A 23,836-nucleotide genomic window follows, 5' to 3' on the forward strand; every position below is an offset into this window, starting at 1 on the left:
CGGGGTGTTGGGGCAGTGGCGGGCGGTGGTCAGCTCAGTGTGTTTGGGACTGTGGGAGGAAACCAGAGTGCCAGGAGGCGGCTCCCGGGAGTACTGGGTCCAACGTGATATCGTACACTAATATTCCTTTACATCACTTCTGATGTTATTTTGGCTCAGATCAAGACACTGGCCTAAAAGCGATGGTGGTTAAAGAAAACCACTTTCACAGCTGCATTATTTAGTGGCCTGATTTCCAGAGGCTTCACTTCTGAAAGGGAAAACAGGCCAACTTTTTCTAAAGTGACTTGACAGCAGCATTGCCAGAGGGCATTGACTTTGAAAGGCGACTGCTTTAGTCACCAGGACCTCACCGGAGAATAACAAGCACCTGCGTCTCTTCAAAACCGTAATCACGCTTCAAACATGGCAACGACGTCTCCAAATGACTGATGTTTTGATGTCTGCCAAATCTGGGACTTCACAACGCAGCGTTAAAAAAAAGAAATTCTCAGTCGACACGGGGGATTATGGCGGTTTTACACGCCGCCGCCGCAGAAGACTAGCGTGAAGAATCGCTCCCGAGGGAGGGACTGGCGCCAGAAGGCCGGAAGTGCCTGCCGTAATGACGGTTTTAATTTGGTCGCAGGACTCGGGGCTCTTTTTCACGGCTCTGTCCACTGGCCGGCTGATCCCTGACCCTGTGGGGACACATCAAAGGGAAGCAGCGGCGAGAGGGAGCGAAGCATCGTTGCATCACGGAGGCAAACACACACTCGCACAATTAGACGCTCCGCTCTGCTCATTGTCTTTGAACCTTCAACCAAGCCCTCGGATGAAAGTCAGATATACAATGTGGAGACATGCAAAGTACGGGGAGAATATCCGCCTCTTCAGAAGACACACCTGACCGCACCAGGCCAAGAGAGCAGGAGACGCCGAGCGTGAGGCTGCGGGGAGAACGGCAGGACTAGTTCAGCCTCTCTTCCAGGAAGCTCATAAGGTGGCAGGGTGGAACACAATGTGATAGTGGCCCATGACAAAGCCATCCCTCTGTCAGAGGAGCTGCAACTGTTGCAGTGCCTGACAGGAGCGGACAACGCTGGCAGAGCCATTCAAAACGGACAGAATGCAGGCGATGGGCTACACATCTGAGAGTGAAGGCCTGGAACATGACTTTTGCTTTCCTCCGCCTGACTGGAGCTCCTCCCTGCTCTGCTGAAGATGTGAGGTGGAGCCGGCACACGCCACCATCCTGCCTTGCTCTGAAGCCGTCTCTGCCTCCTGTCCAGCCAGTGGTGTCCGCTCTGGAAGGAAGCCCAGCGTCTGTCAGACAGCACGCCTCCCCGCCCCCCGCCTGACCGGACGCCATCACGTGATGAGACGGGAGACGGTGATCAGCGGCCTGGAGTTGATCATGAAGAGAGGACGGTGATAAGAGACACTTCACCTTCATGCATGCATATCCTTCTCACCACTCATGACTCTCATGTCTGTAAACAAAGGCAGGGGAGGGGGTGGAGCTGGGCTTGTGTTGACGCAGATATGACAGCAGCCAGAGGTGTCGCTGCATGGCTGAGCATCAAACCAGGTTTCTGTCCCTCCTCCAACCTCAGAGAGAGCTACACTTTTTTCAGTTGAGCGCAGCACCAATAAAGAGCACGTTGCCTTTGATGAACGGACAGAGCTGATGACCAGAGCCTTCTGGACTAACAAGGCCGTCGCCTCTTCCTCTGCTCAGCAGCATCTCCACAACACCCCTCCCACACCTGCTTGCACTCGCCAAGTGGAAGGTCATATCGAGCCACTGACTTTTGGATTGAAGAGCACAGGGGAAGAGAAAAGCCAGTTGATCCGTGAAGCCACGCGTCGGACGGTGAGGGCATCGCGTCCAAGCATATGTGGCCATGAAGGGAAACCGGCTCACTCATGAACGTCATGCTCTCGGAGCCCGGCCTCTCCACTCGTCCAGCAATTCAGTGACCAACCTCACGTGACGCAGCTTCCAACTGATGTTAACCTTTGGTTAAAGGTTTAACTGCCATGAGGTTTCTGGCAGCCGCAGCACATTATTGCCAGATTGCAGCGCGGGAAAGTTAGCGGTTGCCATGACGATGGATCAAAGCCACATCCCAGAGGAAGAGGCATCAGCCCTGGGAAACTACCTCGGTCTCCCAGTGACACGGAAGACCAGCCCTTCGTCCGCCATCGTCCATCCAACCACAACAGCTGTCAGCCCTGGGCTCTGAAGACGCGTCTCCGAGTGCTATTCAACCAGGTCCCGGTGGGCTGTGTGGAGAAATGACCCTCCAACCGAGGAAAACAGAAGGGCGCAGATCAAAGCAGGACGTGGGGAAATGCTCTCAGCTATATGCCACCTCACACTGCTCATCTTGTGTTTCCAAAAGCATCCGATCATTTCTAAGGAAACCGGATTCAACGTCTCCTGCGTGTCCAACAGTTGTAAATCACACAAGAAACGCCAGCCCAGCGACAGCTGCAAACACCAACAACATGATGACGGATAACACAATACACTCTAATCGGGTCGAGGCCGCCCCACAGCAACGGCATAATACATTTTGGGAGTTGAGAGATTTGCTCAAGGACAGCACGACACAGCGGCGGGTGAGCGGTGAATAAGCTCAGTGACCGCGCGCCGCAGCCCCTAACCTGATGAGGGAGGCGCACACAGACACCAGCAGGCGTTGGGAGTCTGGCTCAAGGACACTTTTCACTTTCAATCCTGGTGACAGTCCGCCCACCGCTGAAACTCCAGCAGCTTTATACAGAGGCTCGAGTTGAGGAGGCCGGTCCGCAGGACACACTGAAACTCAGCTGGGCCTCGTCTCAGATTCTGACAAACACCAGCATCGTTTCAAAATCAGTCCATGTTCACTGGAGGTCGGGCTGGAGTCAAGTTTTGGGAGCCATTTTCGATGTTTTTATCCTCAAGGACCTGATTCAAGCTGAATAACCACAGACAGATCAGCCATTATTTATCAATAACGGCGGCGCTGATGGACAATGACCCGAGCACGGAGCTGGTTCTGTCTGGGTGGGATGAGAGTGGGAGCGAAACGACAGACAGCTCAGGAACCATCATGCCAAACTCCCATCAGTCATGATGGTGGGCGTGGCCGTGTCAACACCGTGAAGCAGCTCGGTTGGCTCGAGGAGGCCGTGCTCTCCAGGTCGCCCCACGAGTCTAAGTCAGTACCAAAGGGCCACAGCAACATGGAGCCGACTGGCCTCACAGAACTGAAGAGGTCCACTGGACATCACAGAACAGAGTCGCTGACTTCAGGCAGCTATTGAAGCATCTCCACCCAGGAGTGGCACGTGGCGACGGCACACACTGGTCCTTCACACACACACACTCTGGAGCAGATGGACGTCTTTCAGCAACAAGGCGGCGCTGGTCAATGTAAAGGGCAAATGCTACTCACTATGGTGCCAAACTTTGCGTGAGCTCCATCTTCAACGACCTTGGCATTGAGCAGAGACATGCGACTCCGCTGAGCCTCCGTGCTGCACCCACCATCACGCACTCAGAGTCAGAGGCAAAACTCCAGGTGGATGCAAGTGGGCCTCAGCCATGACTCCGGTGAGGAAAACTGAGGCGGCAGCACTGGAGGAGAGAACAGGCAGCGGCGGCCTCGCGGCCCAGAGTCCCATCAAGCTGTGAAGTGAAGGGCTCCAGGGACGCTGCCAGCAGGTGAGCTTTAACCAGCAGCAGAAGAAATCAAACAGTGGCCTCCGCAGCCGACCAGCTCCTGAAATATTGACTTAAAGTTGAGAAGGCACTTCGCCCGTCCTGTTTAACGTGGACTTATTCCTGGGGATGTGCAAGCTGAAGAAAGAAGCAGGTGATAAACGCAGGCTGACCCTATCAACCTGGTCACCTGCTGTCTCATGTCCTCCAGGGGAATCCTGACCCTGGGGATTCACAGGAGCCTGGCTCATTTCAATTCCATCTTCTGTTGGGATGACACACTTTCCAGGATCTGAGCTGCATTAAAGGAGCACATGCTCTCAGGCCGACGGATCCCTGTGACCGAAGCCACGATCACGGTCCAACTCTGGATGTGCTGGAGCCACGGCTGCTGGAGGCTGCGGGAAGTGACACACTGACGGCGGCGTGTTGCACGATAGGCCCCTCAACTCTTTTATTATTGACCACGGCGGACGGTGAATAGCTGCTCAAGATCATGAAAGTGCCACGATTGAGTTCACCATCAATGGAAGCAGGCCCAAGCAAGTGGACTGCTGTCTTCACTGGGGTGCGCTTCAGCCACAGGCGTCCCCTCCTCAGTCAGACCACACCAGCGCACGCTCTCAGGCATGACAACAAACAGGAAACCGAGCCAAGTGAGCCGCTCCAGATGCTCACACTTGGTCAACATACGGTATCACAGTAACAGCTGACCCCGGAGGTTCATCACGTCACTGCTCAGACTGACTCCCGACTCTGCTGCCACCAGGGAGGCACTCGCTCCTGAGGCTGCTTCTCATGCCAGCTTTCAGCCAGCGGTGAAACAGCCTCTCACGCGGACCCAAACACTTCTCCACACTTGTCTTCTTATTTCCACAGAAATATACTATATCAGGACCACACTGAATACTTTATCTTATTCGGTTCAATGATCTCCAAAAAGGGCTACAAACTACAAAGTCAAACGGCTAGTAAAACATTTTAACGGCACTACTAAATGAATACAAATGATGAATTCACCTGATCGATATTAACTTAACAGCGTATGTTTGATTGAAAATAATGCAATATTTGGTGGCCAAACAAATGTCTCATTCATCACATTTTTGACTGTTTTATTGAAAAGGTCTACTTTAAATCCTGACATGAACGAATCGAGGCTGAGGTTTGGATGGGTGAGCTCATTTCAGAGGCACTCATACTTGACTATGATTCATTATATCATGATCTGTATTGTTGACCACTTCACCTGACCTGGATATTGCCCGCCGGCTGCATGGACTGACTCCCCCAGAGACAGGCTGAAGGAACCCGACCTCACCGATGCAAGGCACTGAACGGCGTGGTTTAACCTTACGTGTTCCACCATGCTTGTTGTGTTGCCACCGTAGTTTCTCGACACACACGGCATCTCAGTAGCCCCACACATGGCCCCGCTCATGGTCGGCCATCCTGCAGCACTGAGAGCGACCCAGTCTTGACTGCGAGTGGCGCGGAGCAGCGTGCTCCGGCTGCGCTTATACACAACGGGCGGAAGAAAAGTAGTTCCCACTAACCAGGTCTCCACTAACCGCGTGGTTACTTTTCATCGTGGTGCTGTTAATCATATCGCTGGATTAGCTGGTTATCAGCCTGGAGGCCCTCTTCTCACTCGGCCACCACCAGCCCACTCACGCACCTCCAGGAGCAGTCGAGCAGGACGGATGAGTCCCAGCTGTTTTCCAGCGCTCAGACGGACCAGTCTTCTCTCGTGAATGATTCACGACGGCGCTGCCAAGGACCCCGAGCGTTCAGTCCGAGTTCGGAAATGGCAAGCCAAGCAGATCGATGGATGACAGACGGGATGTCACAGCACAATGAGAGTGGAAATACCAGCGTGGCACCAGGGAGGGTCTTCACTCAACACATGTGGAGCTGAGCTGCACAGTTGACCTTTGCAACTTTGCAGAGGGGAAACACAGGCCCGCCGCTTGTGCTTTCACCACCGTCTCTGCCTTCTGAGCGAGATGCGCGGTCCGCCGGCCGCAGCTTCGTCTGTGGGGGGAGACCTCGCCGGCCGAGCCTCCTCACTGGATCAGGCCACGACGCTCTTCCGACTGCAGCGTGTTCGTCAATGGAGACTGAATCAGAGTGGCATCTTTACGTTCAGTCTCGCTGCGCTGACCTGGACAAATCTCCGGTCTTTGCTCGGAGTCAGGGCTGCAGCGGCTGCACGCAGCGTCATCTTGCTCCCTGTGCAACATATTCAGATGGGAAGTGAGAGGTGGCGGCTCTTCCTCTCGGCATTTAAACACCGCAGCTTGTCGTGTTGACACGGACTGCACAACATAATCCCGCCTCGATCTGCCTTTCTTTACTTTAAAGAGGGAGATAACAGCTCTGCCGGAGACACTCGCCGTGTCTGCGCTGCTCCGTCGAATCTCTCCCCTCACGTAAGCCGACGGGACGGTCTCCGGCGCTTGCAACAAACCCGCTACCTGCCTGACCCACTTTCAACCACAGCAGCCAGTTTTTAGAGCCGTTATATAACGGCGCAACGTTGCGAGGGAAATCACGCCGCAGCGTCGATGATATCCAGCAGCAGGCAGAGCACAGCTTCCACCTTAATCCTCTGCTCCGTTTTGTTGGTTTTTCATGTCGCACACAAAGGTGAAGCTTCTCTCTTTATGTTGAATTCAATAGTGGAGTTTCTTTCTCATCCCTGACTCCAAGGACCACCTCCTCGTGACATGTAAGAACATCAAGGATTCCACCGCATCTTCTAGGTTAAGCTACGAGCACAATAATTCATGGATTGATTTATGATTGATTTAATAAGGAATGTGTCATGGAGCTGTAAAGACTGTACCCAGACTTATATAAACACAAACGAGGCTTGTCTGAGGCACCTACAGGACATGTCTGAAGTTCTGACCGAGCCTCGCTGAACAGCGCTCCTGGAGCAAACCCACCATGCTCAGGATTTTTCCAAGGAGTAACGACTGTGGTATTAACACACAGTGGCGAGAATCTCACCAGACAACGGACTAGTGACATTTGGACAGAAGTGGGTTGATTCTCAAGGGGATCGGCATATCCACGATGTTTGACCTTCTTCTCATTACAGAGGTGTTTGTTCACAAAAGCCAACAAAGAAAGAGGAAGAGTAGTCGTAGCAGTAACGGCAGCAGTGTTGAACGTACAAAAGTACAACTGACCAACAGTGGGCAGACAGCTCGCAGGGACCAAACAGCAGTGCTGTGAAACCACTGTTCCCAGACGGACCGAGCTGCGACGGAGAAGCCACCCATGAGAATGGAAACCATTTGGATGTATACAAGGACCTGGCAGACGGTCAAGAACATGTAGCGGAGTTCTTGTTTCAGCTCATTTCTAATGCAAGCTGAGTCAATAACACGTTTAACGTTCCATCTTCCATGAGAAGAAGGAATTGCTGGACTGATTCCTTCAACAGTGGCTTGAATGAAGAGGCGCCATGACAGCGGAGAGGAGACCCTGCGACGCCCGCTGCAGAGCTTCCTCCCGCTGCAGCGCTTCCTCCCGCTGCAGCGCTTCGTCCCGCTGCAGAGCTTCCTCCCGCTGCAGCGCTTCCTCCCGCTGCAGAGCTTCCTCCCGCTGCAGCGCTTCCTCCCGCTGCAGCGCTTCGTCCCGCTGCAGAGCTTCCTCCCGCTGCAGCGCTTCCTCCCGCTGCAGCGCTTCCTCCCGCTGCAGAGCTTCCTCCCGCTGCAGAGCTTCGTCCCGCTGCAGCGCTTCGTCCCGCTGCAGCGCTTCCTCCCGCTGCAGAGCTTCTTCTCCCGCTGCAGAGCTTCCTCCCGCTGCAGAGCTTCCTCCCGCTGCAGAGCTTCTTCTCCCGCTGCAGAGCTTCCTCCCGCTGCAGAGCTTCCTCCCGCTGCAGAGCTTCGTCCCGCTGCAGCGCTTCCTCCCGCTGCAGAGCTTTTCAGCGATGTCACAGAGCATTTCAAAGCCAGACGATGGTTTTGGGAAAAACCGATAAGCTGATTGGACTCTTTTCTTTTGTGGTGCAGAAGGTAATTATCAAACGGCATTTGAGTTGCCGATACTGAATGGGTCCGGGACGCACCCCCCACCACACACACACACACATTCCTCCATTCAGGTAGGACGGACGCGCCTTCTCAGCATCGACACACTGAAAACCAAGCAGTATTCCTCCGGAACCCTGGACTCAGTGAAGACAGATCGACGCTTCACTGGGCTCCGCTAACGCTTCAGCATGTCTTGGCATCCTTCCTCCGTGACGTCTTCGGAAAGAAGACTGAAGACACGTTGAAGTCAGGAGCTCTACATGATACGGTGGCGCTGTTCTCATCCCGGTCAGACCACAGTTGCAGCGGGCCATGGCTTCTGCCTTGGCCCTTCAGGATGAGTCAATAGTCAATGAAGGTTTGTCCATCAAAATACTGCCTTAAATAGCCAAAGAAAATCTGAGGAAAGGTCTTGGGACGGCCAGTGCCTGTTCCCTGCCTCTTAAGTAAAGCTCCCTGTGTCTCCTGCCAGCCATGACCTTGACCTGGAGTCGAATCTTCAGAAACAAGATATGAGGCTGCGTGTGTGTGTGTGTGTGTGTGTGTGTGTGTGTGTGTGTGTGTGTGTGTGTGTGTGTGTGTGTGTGTGTGTGTGTGTGTGTGTGTGTGTGTGTCTTTGTTGAATAGGCAGAAGCTGTGTTTGGCAGTGAATGGAGCCAGACTCCAATGTTAAGTACCTGAGTGGATCAGATGTGGTCTTGGATCAGTGTTTGTGTCTGGTGTGAAGCTCGGCGGCTGCCTTCCTCAGAGGTGCAAGTCTCGCTGACCCATCACGCAGCGTTCAGTGGCGGACTGCTGCTCGCAGGGACCCGCCGGAGCTGAATGACTTCATTATGACTATTTTGTTGAAGCAGTCTTTTCAAGCTCCAAGGCTAAACTTGCCGCTGAAGAAGCGCGCGACCTCGCTGGATAGCAGCTCCCACTCCTCAAATCAATGTTGGTCATGCATTCAACACATTCAGCAGAATAACAAGTGGCTTCTTGGAAGGTTGACCAGACACACATTAGCACGACTCACCTTGAGAACAGTGAACGCAACAGAGGAGGAGCAGGAGGAAGCGGAACATCGCACACCTCCACAGTGCAGAGGCCATGTTCTGCGGCGGCATGCGAGCGATCCAGGAGGCCGGCGGCGGCGAAGAGAGGAGGCTTCTGTGGCTGGAGGAGCGTCAGGGGCTGGTCGCTCCAGTCATCTTCTCATCTGCTGGAGAGAAAACAGGAGGGCATATGAGCGCGAGCTCTGTGACCACCACACGTGTGCACGCGCGCCCTGACGGCCGCAACGCTCGCCACCTTCATCGCTCTCCTGCTAAGCTTCGATCTTCATTTGTCCTCACCCGTCCTGAAAGCCAAAACCCCATCCACACTCTTGCCGATGCATCGGCAGCTAACAGGCTAACAGGTTTGAGGCCTGCTCCACGGCTCCTCTCGTGCTCGGTCCCGGGACTGGTCTCAGTTACACTGCAATATCTGCACCGACACCAAGACACTGGCAACGGTGAGGCAGCTGAGCCCAGATCCGGATGTCCATGAGAAGGTCTTGGTTCAGTGTGGCGACGGCCACCATCACACGTCCAGCAGAAAAAGCAGCCTGACATTTCAACTGGCGGGAACTCTTCACCCCGGGGAGCGTGGAGCGGCGGCAGGACATGGCCAGATTAGGAGGAACTTGAAAGCAAAGCAGAAAGTGCTCAGCACTGCGGCGTGTTTACTCCGCCTCATTCTCAGGCCTCGGCCATTTATTCCCAGACCTGTCGCTGTGGCAACACATTCACGCCATTAGAGACAAGGCTGCTTTGTGGGCTACTTTTGTCTCCTTCCTTATCGAGGGTTTGGCAAAAACATGCCTTTGTCTGCAGAGGCAGCGAAAGGTTAGCGGCTGAGACGGAGCCTCCAGCCAGACAGGTAAGCAGCTTAACGGGACTCAAAGACCAAGAGGTTTCGCTGGTGGACGGCCGAGCCCACGCCACAGGACCACTGGAGCTCATCCATAAATGCAACAACACACCTATTTGTTTAGCACCCGCTCACGCCGTGCCTTTCTGAAGACACGTGCACCGCCGCCTGTCCACCGGAAGCTCCCGGGAGACATGGACACCTGCTGAAGATGGAAAGCTTCAGATTGCAAGTCGAGAACGGAGCCGGGCAAAAGACGTGGGACTGAATCCACTGGCAGTGGCTTGGTGCCGCTGGAGCCCAACCTGATCAGATAAGGAGTCTGAAACAGCACTGGTGTCTCCAGAAACAACTGCTGCTCTGCCTCTTGTTTTGACTCGCGCTGCGTAACAGGCTGACTGTGCCGCTGTAGTTCCCACTCTGACCCACTTTCAAAATCAAGCCGCTCTATATTTACAGCTGGAAGCAGAGCATGTTCCTGTTATTTGCTTCCAAGTAGACATGTATCTTTAGGCTACTACGGGCCAAAGTGCTGCCAGGTTCAGGCTTGGCCGGCCATGATGGCGTCACCATGTGACGGACAGCACTCTCCCGACTGAGAACCATGGTCTCGCCCCAGCGCAGCCGGAGGTCAAGAGGTGCAGGCTGAAGCCAACAGCATTACATCAGACTCAGTGGCCAACCAACTGGACGGAAGTGAAGTGTGGTGAAGGAACTCAAACTCGCTCGTGGCCTTCACCGTGAGAGAGCCTCACTCTCCCCTCTGATGCCAGCAGATCCAACTGTCCTTTTTGCAGAGGGTTTTCAAGCGTCCCTCTCCGAGGTTTGCTTCGGACGCCTAACCGAGTGCAGCGGTTCACGCAGATGAATGTTGGAGATCTCAGAGTTTGCATGCTACTTGGTCAATTCACCTGAGACTTGCTGACTCCAGACTCCCTCGGCCTCTTGTTAGATCGGTGCTGACGTGCTAAGATAAGAGCCTGGACATGAGCTCTGATCTCAACCCCGGGCACCTGTTTTCAATGGGAACCAGGCGCAGCACTTTCACACATGCTCGCTACAAAATGGGAAAGTGAAATGCAAATGTCTTCACCGTCTGCCGTGGCTGTGATTGTGGGCCAACGAGCAGCTCTGCTGCGACTCAGCGTGGCGGCGCTGTCCAGGAGCCAGCTATCATCTCCCCAAACAAGGTTTGAGGCCCAAAGGGAAGCTTTAATTGTTGTTGACAGGAGGAGATTGGAAAGTGTCGGGGGGCGACGGGCTCAGCTCGGAGCCACTCTGAACACCAGGGGGCGGATGTCTGCCAGGGCCTCAACACCCCGGGGTTCTTCCTCCCACCGTCCCCTCCTGCTCCTCCGCCCCGCTGAGAAACATCTCTCCTTTCGGCCGGTGGAGAACAGCTCATCTTCTGAAACACACTTTTGTTTGGTGGGATTTCTCTGACTCGGTCAAGACGGGCGCTCAGAGGATTAGCCCGCGAAGTCTTCCTTCATCACTGGGGGTGTCGTGTCAATGACTTCCTGATGAGCAAGGCCTCAACCGTCCCTGGCGACAGGTCACCTCATCAGGAGACGGATTGAGCAAGCAAAGGCTGCACAGTTATGTCGCCACCTTCTCATTCCGATCAGCTTGAGAGGAAAGCAAAGCGCCAGCCGCGCCATGAAAAAAGCCAAAGCGTTCTGCAGGCGCGCGTGCGTCCCGCGGGAGCCCTTCCCTGCTCAGTGTACACAGCAGGAAACAAGACACGAGACGAATCACCACACGTCAACAGTCGCCACATCTGTTTTGCTTCCGCCTCCCGAACATACGCAGAGAAATCCATCATCGGCCTCGATAATGGAGGAAATCAGAGTCCACAGCAAGTTTCTCACAGCAGCCTGATGGAAATAATACGCAAGCATTTACAAGAGGACGGCCAGCAATTAAAAGCTAATGAACATAAATGGATGGAGGCAGACAGCCCACACAGCGCTCGGCCAAATGAATGTGAGGCTCCGCTGACAAAGGTTCTGGACCTGGAGAGGGTCCAGGGAAAGAAAGAGCGGGGGATGCAGAGGAGGAGAAGAATGGAGGAGGGAGCGGGGGTGGTGGGGTCAGAGCCCAGGATTGACAGGCTGTGAGGAGGACATGACCTCCTGGGTTCTCCTCCAAGCTTCCTCCGCCGGCTCAGAAAAAAGGCCCGCAGAAAGCAGAGGAATGTTAATTTATTTTCAATTGTCAACAGCCGGCCGAGGAGCGCATACATACATATCAAGTGAGAGAGGAACAAAACTCCCAGGCAAGTCCAAGTGTGAGGCAGCGAGCTGCTGCCTTTGAAGGCCCTTCTGGGCCGCGCAGCCCTGGATCCAGGACGGGGGAGGGACAATGTGAGCGGGGAGTTTTTCGGTGAAAAAAACAAAAGCCAGGGACAGAGCAGGCGCAGGCGCAGGCGTCCCCCCACGGATGTTCCCAGGGAACTCTTCTGTCATGACAGGCTTGTCAGCGCTGCGCATCAACCCCTGCAGGGACGTGATGTCATTTCCTCCGGTGATGTGGAGAACCTGCCATCAACTGCCAGACGCAGAGACGGGTTGACATCCAGCGTCAGGCGCTTTGTCATCAACGGGCTGATGAGACGTTTGGAAGCTCAAACACGGACTCCTGCACCGAGTCACAGCCGCCAAGGTGAACGAGTCACGGAGCCGCTCCTGACCAGCGCAGCTCACATCCGTTTAAGGCGGCACATCAAGTATGAACCAAGCCATTGAAATTAAACAGTGGACACAAGGTTCATTAGAAGACGTCTTTTAAGCCCGTCAGTCCTCATTATTGTCGGCTTCTCGCTCGCAGACGAAGATTCCCAAACAAGAGCTCATCCACTCCTTCGCCATCAATACTTCTAGCTCATTACCGCAGGAGGAACTGAGGAGGTCACCAAGAGAGCCCCGACGCCTGCCGCCCTGCACGGACCTGAAGAAGGCCACGGCTGCTGCTGGTCCCCAAGAACACCGGATACTTTCTTGTCTCTCGTGAGCTCAGAGACAATGGTCTTCAGGGCCACTCAGTAGAGCAGGGAGAAAAGGGCCGCAGCTCTCGGGCTCCCATTGAAAGCTCCGACACTGACCGTGCTCGGAGGCTGCCGCCACATGACCAGGGCAGGAGATAAGACGCCAGCGGGCAGACGGACGCCATGAAAGGCTGAGGCCAGCAGCGCGGCGTCGGAGCAAAGTGCTGGGAAGAAAGAGGAGCTGAGCCCAACCAGCAGGTTAGTGTCGCAGCGAATCTGGCAGCCTTCACAAGAGCCTGGAGGAGGAGCCGTCAGACGGAAGACGCCGCCGAAACCTCGCTGTCAGCTGAAGAATCGGTGGCGCTAAAAACTCATCACCGCCTTTGTCTCAGCCTGCCGCGGCGCTCATTAGCAACACGGAGCCGACAACCTGTCAAGCGCTTGGTCCACAGAAGAAACATGACATCACTCTGCCAGAGACTGCTTTGACAACAGTGATCATAGAACAAGGCACGCCGATCTGGGCTCAGACAAGCGGGCCGAGGCGCGGGTCGAGGCGCGGGCCGATTTGTCCCCTTCCCCAAGCCTCACTTTGCACCTCCTCCACACATCACTCCCCCGGACGCTCTTCATCCACCGCCTCACACACAAACACAGCGCCCCACACGCTGCTCGCCTGCAGCGCTCTGAAGTTGAACCACATTTTTCCTCCCGGGGAGACCGTAATTGGGTTTGACAGTGTTGCTACCAGCCAAAGTCATGGTCAGCCCCCGACTTCAGAACTCAAATCAGACCATCAGATTGGCTCCTTGATTCTACAAACATTTACAAACAGACAACATGGCAAACCAGGACTCCACTGTGCTGTTCACCCAGCAAACGCCTCTCATCACGAGGTCACGTGGACTCGGACCTCCGTGCGGTGAGAGTTTAAAAGCGTCTACGACAATCGAGTAGCTTCCCTGGGAGAAGGGAGTCTGGGCCTGTCACCGTCACAGGACATTCTACTATTCCTAACCACTAACCTGATGGTAATGCATGAAACAATCACAAAAGTGAACAATGAAATATATATATCTGGGTCTCCTGGCCGAGCTGCGACCGGACCTGGGCTAAAGAAGACACACGCCGTTCATCTTATTCAACATCAGTGCAGCACTTCTGTTCAAACGTGACAGGAAGGGGTGCGCATGGTCGGACCGAGTGTGTGAGGGCTGTGTTGGGCTGTCGGATCTGGTCTGACACGAATCCCCAGGGAGGGAGTGACCTCAACGTCAGACGCCTCTTGGAACGATGAGCACCTGGCTCACCTCCGAAACACAGCGAGTGTCTGGTCACCGCCTCACTCTCTGGTATGTGTGTGTGTGTGTGTGCCTCTGCAGGACAGATCCCGCCGACCCCAGCATGGCTTAGTGACCGCCTTCACGCCCGTCTGAGGGGATTGGCTTGTACAGGTGAGGGAAACAGGCGTCAGCAGCTGCAGATGTGAGCAGTCAGACAGATGTGGGGCCTCCTGCGCCCCCCCGCGCGCTCCTCCCGTCTGAGATGACAACTGCGAGATAGTCTGCAAATAATGTGCCGCCTCCTCCGGGGCTGCCGGCTCCCGCTGCTGCGGAGCTTTAAATCACAGCGCTGCGCGTGACAGTGGTGCTGAGAGCAGCGGAGACACGGGCACATTTCCAGGGCTCTGCACAGTTTGAGGACGAACCTGGTCCAACTGATGCAGTTTCCATCATGTGATAACCACATTTCCACCACCCAAACCCCATAGTGCATGGCAACAGTTGAAGTAAACAACGGCTAAGAGTCAGACTCAATATTGACCCTTTCTTTGATTGACACCTGTGTTCAACATCGCCACGTGAGTCCCGCCTCCGAGGGGCCCGCGGGGGCGGCAGCAGTGGCCCCTCACTCGGACCACGACACCCTGACAGCGGCGGTCGCTGGACACGGCTCCGTTTCTAAGGGAGGCTGCCGCGGGAGGAGCAAAGCTTCAGCCGTGTGTGTCGCAGCGCATCTTCCATCCGAAGGTCACAGCGGCGGTTTTGTACAACCCGGGAACATAAGCGGTTCATCGATGGATGGGAACAGGCCGTGTCAGAGCGGGACTCCAAGACAAATGACTGAAGAAATGACAGTGTAAGTGTCATAATTTATCCTTCTCTGGACACGCTGCTCGCACATCAGAACCACTTCATCCCCCTGACAGACCCACAATGATCCCGCTGCCTCTATTACAAGCCATGAATCTGCCCAGATCAGCAGCACGTGACCGGAGCTGGCGGGACACATGAAAAGGGACGTGAGCTCAGGCGACACGCCCCTGAGATGCCTGTCCTCTGAAGATCCGACTGTTGGGGTCGCTGACCTGACAACACTCTCTTAAGGTGGACTCCCTCCAAGCGTTTGGCTTCCAAAGATGCAGTTAGATTTTGAAATCTGGCTTCAGGCGGAAAACATCAAGGTCAGATGGTGACTCTCCTTGGACTCAGCCTTGAGCAGAGGCTGAGCAAAGCCAGCCCAGGCAGCTGTGGCCCACTGGGCAGGTTGGCCTCTCACACAACTCTAGTCAGAGGCACATGGCGACGGGGCCGGACACTTCCTTCTTCTTCATTCCTCAACTCTCCAGTGGGTTTGTGCAGGCAGATCCAGCCGAACAGAGCGGTGGAGCTGGTTGACTTCTTGACTCAGTCCGACACACATGTTCTGCACTGGAGCTGGACTGGCACCATCTTCACTGACCGCCAGGCTGCACATCTAAAACCATTGCTTTTCCTTCACGCTTGCTCATGATCATCTCTCTCTGTCATACTCAAAGTTCATTTCTTCTGTTCCCGCTCAGTCGCTGGAGAGGGAATCTCGTGTCCACTTTTTTTAGCTCTCATGAATCAGAAGCCATTCATCCCGATGTCCGAAGCCTCTCCTCAGGTGGGACTCCAGTGCAGGGTGAAAGAAAGCTGACTGGACATGCCTTGCTCCGACCGGCCGCAGCTTAGCCTGCTGTCTTCAGCCAGCCACTGTGGGAACCGGAGTTTGACTTCCTGATACTGGCGCTGCTGCTGGAGGCCCGAGGCCATTACCTGGCTGCAGAGCCGTCTCTGGCCCAAATGAGTCCGGTGAGAGCTGTGGAGCCCCGTTCACCAGCAGGTGTTCTGGCTTCCTCCACACCGCTCGCTCGCTCTCTCTCTCCACTTCAGAGACTGACACGCCAGCCATCAGGACCAGTTTTGTAGGGCCAGGAAGCCAAATAAATAAATGAAGGACTCATATGACATATTGACCAAATCCACCGCTTGAATGGTATTTTGTCCAAGAGAGAGTCAGAAAAAAAAAACAAAATCCGACTCAAAAGATACTTCAAGGCCAGAAGCTACACACCTATTTGGACAATGAAAAGAGACTCCAGGAGCTCTGAGTCACGTTTCATTCAGCCCCACGTGACCAGCGAGCGGGTCTGCCTGACCCAAGACGCCGGCTTCGCTGGTCTGCCAGGAGAGGGAAAAGGAGGCGTGAGACGACCACCTGTATCAACCCACGCTCACCTCTGGGATCGAAGGTCAGCGCCACAATTTCCTTCCTCACAGGTGAAACCCACTGGGCAACTGGGTGGATGGTTTCAGTCAAACGGAGCCTGTTTCCAAGCCTTTTCCATCATTCGTCCATGATGAACAGTCGAGCCGCAGCATTTCCAAAGCAGATCATCGTTCCATCCCTTCGTCCTTAATTGAATATCGCATGGCGAGCCAGACTTCCTTGGCTGCGTCTTGGAGACGGGGAACGTTGTATTTGTGTGGCAGCTCTGAAAAGGTCATTCATTATTTGCGACTGCTCGTCCTGGCGAGGAATCGCGGGAGCCTCAGCGGGAGCTCGGGCTAAAATTAGGCCGGTGACGGAGCAGGCCCCGCATCGGAGCGCCGGAACTCACACGGACCCAGTGACCCAGAGAACGGGAGCCAAGTCCAGCGCCTGTCGGCCCCTGCCTCAGCGGCTCTCCGGCCTGCCGCCCTGCATCATTCCAGCGGGTGTTGCTGTGGTGTCCCTTAGTTACCGAGCTAGAGACGAGAGTTAAAAGCCTGCCCTGTCCCACTGCTGGGAACAAGACCATCAATAATTCAGCCTCATCGGGAAGCATTATCTAACAGCCTCATGCCGTTTGAAAGGTTGTGGGTGACAAGACGGAAGCAGGAAGAAAGTGCTGGGTGAGAGGACACCTGAGGTGACAGCATCATTTCCTGAGCCTGAACAGTCCAGCACAGAGCCCCGCCGCCACCTTTCTTTCCTCAGCAAGCTCAAAACACAGGATCATGTCCATTCTTTTCAAATCGTTTCAAGGCCATTCAAATTGTCCTTCACAATCCAATGAAGAGAAATGAAGCGCTCTGAAAAGTTGTTAATGAGCTTTTCATGAATGCAAATGAAGGCGGATGAAAAGGTGCTTCTTTAAAGAAGCGGGCTTTTGAGAAAGACTCATTTCAAGCTCATCGCCTGACACAAGAGACGCGGCCGCCGGCCTGAAGCAGCGGCGTGGACGGAGCTGGCTTCGGCCCCCGCCACACCACTGGCCTCGCCAGCGTCTCTGTCCAGGCAGATCTTGCCACAGATCGACCGCAAATCTGCGATGGTTGTGCCGTCGCTATACAATTCTTTCTTCCGTTGTTACGCCACCACCACCGAAGACACAGCTCCTACATCACCGCCGCCAACGTCGAGTGTCGCCAAGCTTTCCTCTCAAACGGAACGCCCCTCCTCTGCACCAGCACCGTCACATTTAAGCAGTGAAGACACCACCAGGGTTTTTGCCCACTGCGCATGAAAACACCAGGAGAAGTAACTCTCATGACTTCAGTTCTGCGAGCACCGGGTGCCTCGCTGTCACTTGGCCAGTAGCTGTTTTACCTTTCAAAAACCCCTAAATCATAATGAGTTTTCCGCTTGTTTCCATGTTTCTACTTTTCTTCCATGCCTTTGGTCACAAGAGATTCCTCCTTGAAAAACACTGGAGCCGTTGCTTGCAGAGAAGAAGAAGTGCACGCAGTGGAATTCTCCTTTAGACTGGTGAAGCGGCTGCATCCCACACAAAGGACAGTGAAAGGAGAGTCGGAGAAGAGGCGCATCCAGCCTGGCGTGCCGGGCCCGTGTTAACGCCCAGGCCCGCGCTCATTGACAGTGAAATCCCTCTAAGCCCAGATCAATTCCAGCCAGCGCTGCTGTAATTAAAATGTCCTCACAAAGGTCTTAAGAGCGCAGGGCGCAAAAAACACCAGCCGGAGAGAGTGGGCTGGCTCCAGTCTGGCGCAGCCTCCCTCCCTCCCTGGCTGGCTGGCTGCAGCGCGACAGGGGCTTCGTCACAGGGCACGGCGGTTGGCTGGGTTTCTTCCCGCTGCTCCGACCACGACAGAATTCTTCTGAGTCTCCTCATTAAAACGGTGGAGTGATTAGCAATCACAACTTCACTCTTCAAATATCAAGATCTGATTTGCTCCGCTGATCAACAACACGCTGACAGGCTCCAGTTGGAGTGTGTGTGTTTGAAATCCAGAGCTGAATTCAAGGCCTGCTCTCATGTCCCTCCCACGCCTGCCGCTCCAGGAAGTGCATCTGGTGGCGGCGGAAGGTGCAGAGGAAAGACTTGCAACAGCTCGGTGGGCGTCCGTGCAGCGCTGAAGACCCGGAGCTCCACCGCTCAGTGACGCTGCAGTATCTGGGCACTTGTTGACCATCTTCCAAAGTGATTCACCGTCACGGACGCGGCACGCAGCATTACGCAGCAGCCAAAGTGAAAGTCGAAAGCCTCGCTGAGACGCAGACGGAGCAAGATGGCTGACTGCACTGGCTGGTAGATGCTCTCTGCTTCTCATCTCAAGTGAGCACGTCTGCCCATCTCAGCCAGAGGAATGTGCTCTGGCCGTGGGAGCATGTCGGGCGGGTGAATGCCCCTCCCGACACCAGCGCGTTACAGCGGACTCAGAGACCACAGCCATCGCTGGGCAGGGAGCATGCCTCACTTATCAGCAGAATATGGTCGATACCTGGTGACACACCACGTCCAAAGCACTAACAAAAGCAAGAGAAAATTCCAAAATAGTCCTATAATTAAAAATCTGCCACTTACTTTTAGAAACGGTTGTCGGTTTCCTCCTGGCATCAGTGTCGGACATGCCACCAAAGTGTGAAGAACCGTGGATAAACAATATGGCGGCGGCGATGGCCAACCTACGGCTGCAGAAGGGCCCAGAATGGCCAAATTACCGGGCGGAAACCCGTGTGACTAGGAGTCGGCTGTCGTACAGCCACTATTGACGGGACATTTAGGGGACGTCCTGCTGAGAAAACTGGGTGCCAGCTTCTCATGTGCCACAGCTCAGACGCCCAACGTTTGCTCCCCCAAGACCAAACAAACATCTAGGCACATTTGTTCAAACACGGAGCTCTGAGCCCGCAGATGTCGCTCTGCTCAGACACACTCAAATGTAGGAGACGCAACACAGGGCCACACCAGCACCATGACAAACACTCACTGCTAGAGGGCGCCATCTTGAACCAATCCACTGTGTATGTTTATGGACTTCTTCAATCGTAGCATGCGGCCACTACTGTAAAGGCTGCCACCACCAGGGAGGGGCAAATTCGTGCATCAGGAGAAAGACCAAGACGACAAGAGCCAAATCTTTCAACATGAAATCCAATCCAGCGCGTCGTCACCACGTGTGTGAGTGTGTGTGCGCGTGTAGCCGTTGCCAGTCCCAGTTTTTCTCCTCAGAGCAGCCGAGAGATTTGCATTTTCATGCGACCCATGAATACAGCGCAGGTTTACCGCAGTGAAGCATGTCCTGAACCTCAATTTCAGCCATAATTCTACAACACCAGCAACCTGAGCGCGACACAAAACCTTCTCTCAGTCCAAGACGGACGGCCTGTCACATGCACCTAATAGCAGCACAAAGCTCTGGGCCTTTAATCCGCTCACTTCCTGTGACCCCGAGCGACTCTGGGACCAAATCAAACGCCCAAACTTGGGACCCCCCCCCGAGGCCCAGGGAAGTCCTCTGAGGCTAATGTCCAGTCTGTGTTGGAGAGGCAGCTCCCCTGACAGCTCACGGCTCAGCGCTAATCTCCTGATAGATGAGTCTAAAGACCCGGGACACATCCATCACACCTGCCGACGGCTCCCCAACTGGGAGCGATCTGCACGCACCAAAGGGTTAACAGACCAGCCACAGACCATCCATCACTCACAAGAGGCTTCCTCTCTTACAAGCGTCGGGACTGGAGCCACTAGCCTCCGTCCACCTGCAGACAGCAGTGGGGACGGGAGGTCCACCCATCCACCCATCCATCGATCCATCCATCCATCCATCCACCCATCCATCGATCCATCCATCCATCCATCCACCCATCCATCCATCCATCCATCCATCCATCCATCCATCCATCCACCCATCCATCCATCAACTGGATAATGACGACTTTCGTCGTCCAGTTGGACAGGAACAGCAGCTGAGGGCAGTGTTTCACGCTCAAAAAAGTGGCCACCTGATCAAAGAAGAAAGAAGCGGCTCAGATTAAAGGAGGAGGCAGAGCCGTGCTGATCATCAAAGCCTCATTTGTTGGATGCCACCAAGCCAACCACAGGAAGTGACTTGAACCATTGTCATTCCCACAAGTGTCAATTGACGGACTGTGTACACGCGAAGAGCAGAGGAGAGTCACACAGCTCCTCACCAATTAAAACATAAAAACACAGCGTTTCCACCTTCTGCAGCGTCGACAAGGCAGACGACATGTAGGTCTCCTCCTCAGCAGCGTCTCTTCATCGTGTCATAAACCGGTCGCAGCAGGATTTCCACGTTCCCCCCGCGGCTCCCACTCTGCGTCCTCCTACACAGCAGTAACAGGCAGGCAGTCACAATTCACCTCCGAGTTGGTCCCAAATCGCTTTGAAGACGCGTGTGAGGGCAGCGAGCGTGAGAAGGAAGGCTAGTCCTTCCATGACTCTGCTGTCCGCTGACCCCCCACCACACCCCCCCGCCCTCCTTCTCTCCGTCCATTTGTTGCCCACCATTTCACAGCGACAAGACAGCTGTCAAACCGACCACCGTGAGTGATGACGGCAGGTGAAGTTCAGCCCAGACGACAGAATCCACCGCTGCGTCCACAGATGCGCAGAGTCATGCGCTCATGCTGGTGGTCCACTTGGTTACGGCGAGCCTGTTTCCTACACCGAGCGACAGCGACAGCACGGCTGGTGCTAACAAGCGTCGCACAGACTGAGCTCCGGCGTATGGAAACGTGGTGACGCTGTGCTTCTCTCAGCCAGGGACTGTTTGCACGGGCTCAGCATCAGAGCCACGCAGAGCGCTCAACTCACCACAGCAGATATTCCAGCGTCACATCCGTGCATCACAGCAAACGCTCACATGCAAGTTTGAACGCAGCGTCACTCGACACTGGACCGCAGAAAGATGATTCTAACACAACAATCAGAAACACGAGTGATCACACTCTCACCTCAATAAACCTTCTTTCCACCTGTCTTTGCATTGTCTTGATTTCCTTTTCTTTGGTATTCATGTGTTTTTACTACAATAAAAACACAGTATTTGGTCCTGAAATCCTAAATAATAGTAAATATCAATGTATACATATTTTTAAATGATTAGAAATAACTAAACACACAAACACACACGTGTGTCATTTCACATTTGCAAAGCCCAGCCACTGCTGCGCGTCCACTCAAAAACAGTCTGAAGAGCAGCGAAGCCTTCGGGGTGTGAACAGCCACCACAGTCCCCTGAGGCAGGGAGGTTAAACTCGAGGCCCGAGGGCCAGAAGGAACCCGCAGCCAATACTTGTGACATCATCTCATAGTTCATCACTTCATGATACTGGCCTCCAGGAAAAATGGTGCCGCAGGTCTCATAACGCACGGCAACAGCTACAGCTTCACACACTTCCAACATCAACAACAAGAGCGTCAAAGCATCACTTCTCACCAAGAACCCTCCATCACAGGGCAGAGCTAGTCAGAGAACCAGCAGCTGGAAGATTTCACTCCAGCCTCCTGGTGACTGACATGCAGACTATGGAGACCCGTCACCATCACCGACCGAGGCAGCGCACTGAGAAACGCTAGCTTGATCCCGATTCCTTCCATCCGAGAGCACGTGCCTGTCAGTCAAAGCAGAAGAAAAATGCTGGATATGAAAGGCACATGTTGGTTTTTTACGTTTCCCATGTCTTTCCTTCGCTCGACCGAGGACGACCGACTTGAGGCGCCATTTCGTCTCAGCCAGAAAGAGTGTGCTCATTGTTTGCGCCACTGCTTCTTCACTTCCATGATGTGAGATCAGCTTCAAAGACGTCCCGATGCCACAGAACAGCAGTGTCGAATTGAAAGACAAAGACAGGCCTGCGGTTTTCACGCAGCCCTGGTGCTACACTCCACACACGCCATCGTTCCACATTCCTCCACTGGAGTCAAAGCAGCAGCCGAACATGCAGAACAAATGTTATCTGCGGCGGAAAAACAATCGGCCGCTTGAGCCTGAGCGTCATTCTCCGGCCCAAAGCAGACTCCTTTTGCTCCGAACAAAACGGCTTCCACACTGAGCACATTTCCATCTCCTTATTTCAGTCAGCCACAGAGAGCGGCGCATGTGCTGAGGGATGAAACATGTTTGAACAGCCAACTAGTTCTGCAGACGGAGCGCTGCGGCGGCCCTTCAGCAGAGCAGCAGAACAAAACGCTCGCGCCTCTTCTCTCCACTTCACTTTGATATGGAAATGGCAAGTTAGGAGGCTTCACACCAGAGTCCACTGAAGCCATTTGGGCGGGTGAGACGAGAGGGCACGTCCTCCCAAGACCAGGCCTGTGAGATGTGTGCGTGTGGAGAACACTTGTCCAGCTCGCCCTCTTTCAGAGTCTGCCATCTTCTCCGCGTCCCACCACCCGAGGCCGTTTCTCCTGGTCCACCCTCCTCTGAATTCATTTCAGGACAAGTGTCCCCAAACACCCCCCAGTGACATAATGCTGCAGCACCGTCCTGGAGCCATCAAGTGTTTTCACCTTGATCTGATGGCTTCCTAAAAGCTCCAGCTGCGCGTGTGTGCGCGAGCGTGAGACAGAGAGAGAGAGAGAGAGAGAGTCCCATCGTCTCGGCTCAGCTCTGTGAATTATACATGCTCTGAGGAATGATCTCATTTTATAGCCACCAAAATGGAGCAGTAAACGCAGAGGCGGAGTGAGACGGAGCCGCTCCGCTCCTGGCTGGAGGGTCACGGATGACCTTTCCCACTGGCAGCGCCGATTTCAAAAGCCCGGAGATGATCGACGGACACGCAGCCCACTGAGCAGACAGAAGCCAGCTCTGCCCAGGCCGTGTCCCACCCAGGACCGAGCCGAGGTGGGAGCACTTCTGGGCTCGACTCGGTGTGAAAGCTTACGGCGGGCTCCACTTCACTGCGGGCGCGACTTACTGCGGCGTGGACTGGGATCGGCAGGAGCCGCTTCTCTCGCGCGTCCTACCGCAGGCCCCCGGAGCAGCGGCTCGGCAGCATCGGCGCGCTCCACCTCCCTCACTGGCGGCTGCGGCAGCGATCGGCTCGTCTTCACGGCGATCCGTCCGGGGTTGCGGGGCTTGGCTCCATGACCGGGGTCCCTCCTCAGTCGAGCTCGGAGATCGCCGAGAGCGCCCCGCTGGCCTCCCTGCGGTCCGCTGGCGTCTGGAGAGTCAGTCCTGGGGAAGGTGTCGCCCGCCGTGACTTGTGGACGCTTGTTCCTGCGGGACCGAGCCTCACGCAGCCGGGCGGAGCTGGAGTCGGACTGGAGCTGCGCGAGGACGCGGAGCTGCGCTCGCTGCAGCAGCTGGCTGCAGACGGAGCGGCGCAAATCCCGGAGCGGAGCGCGGGCCAGACGCGGAATGGACCGATCCAGCAGGCAGACACGACGCGTCAGTCAAAGCTGGGGGGGCGGGGTTATTGGACGCTCTGCAGCGGTGTGTGTGGCCTGCCATGGACCGGCGACCCGTTCTTCGCGTGCACAGTGGAGATGAGAGGATGAGGGGGGCACGCGTCCTGTCAGAGAGGTGTGAACGACAAGTCACCACCATGACCTGCTTTTGAGTAGAGGCTCGGCATCGCGCCACTTGTGCGTCAGACTGCATTTCCCAGCTTCTGTGGAGCATCTGTTGGTTTATGACCACTCGCACAGCGAAA

At 54.8% G+C, this 23,836-nt stretch overlaps 1 protein-coding gene across 9 annotated transcripts in view; it reads right to left on the reverse strand.

Moving 5' to 3' along the window:
* LOC128769921 (adhesion G protein-coupled receptor L2-like) overlaps positions 1-23,433 on the reverse strand; it is a 73,016-nt gene extending 49,583 nt beyond the window's left edge. For 7 of the 9 annotated variants that reach the window (XM_053884003.1, XM_053884002.1, XM_053884001.1 and 4 more), the window contains exons 1-2: positions 23,099-23,433; positions 8,759-8,944 (exon numbers count right to left, since the gene is read on the reverse strand). In XM_053884003.1, coding sequence (XP_053739978.1) covers positions 8,759-8,849 — 91 coding nt within the window. In that variant the 5' untranslated portion in view covers positions 8,850-8,944; positions 23,099-23,433. Of the gene's footprint in view, positions 1-8,758; positions 8,945-20,375; positions 22,355-23,098 lie in introns of those variants that run through there. The other 2 variants (XM_053883998.1, XM_053883999.1) reach the window with 2 other exon arrangements.
* Positions 23,434-23,836: the final 403 nt, after the last annotated feature.

Source organism: Synchiropus splendidus, chromosome 13, assembly GCF_027744825.2.
Source record: "Synchiropus splendidus isolate RoL2022-P1 chromosome 13, RoL_Sspl_1.0, whole genome shotgun sequence".
In the NCBI taxonomy this organism is placed as follows: Eukaryota; Metazoa; Chordata; class Actinopteri; order Syngnathiformes; family Callionymidae; genus Synchiropus; species Synchiropus splendidus.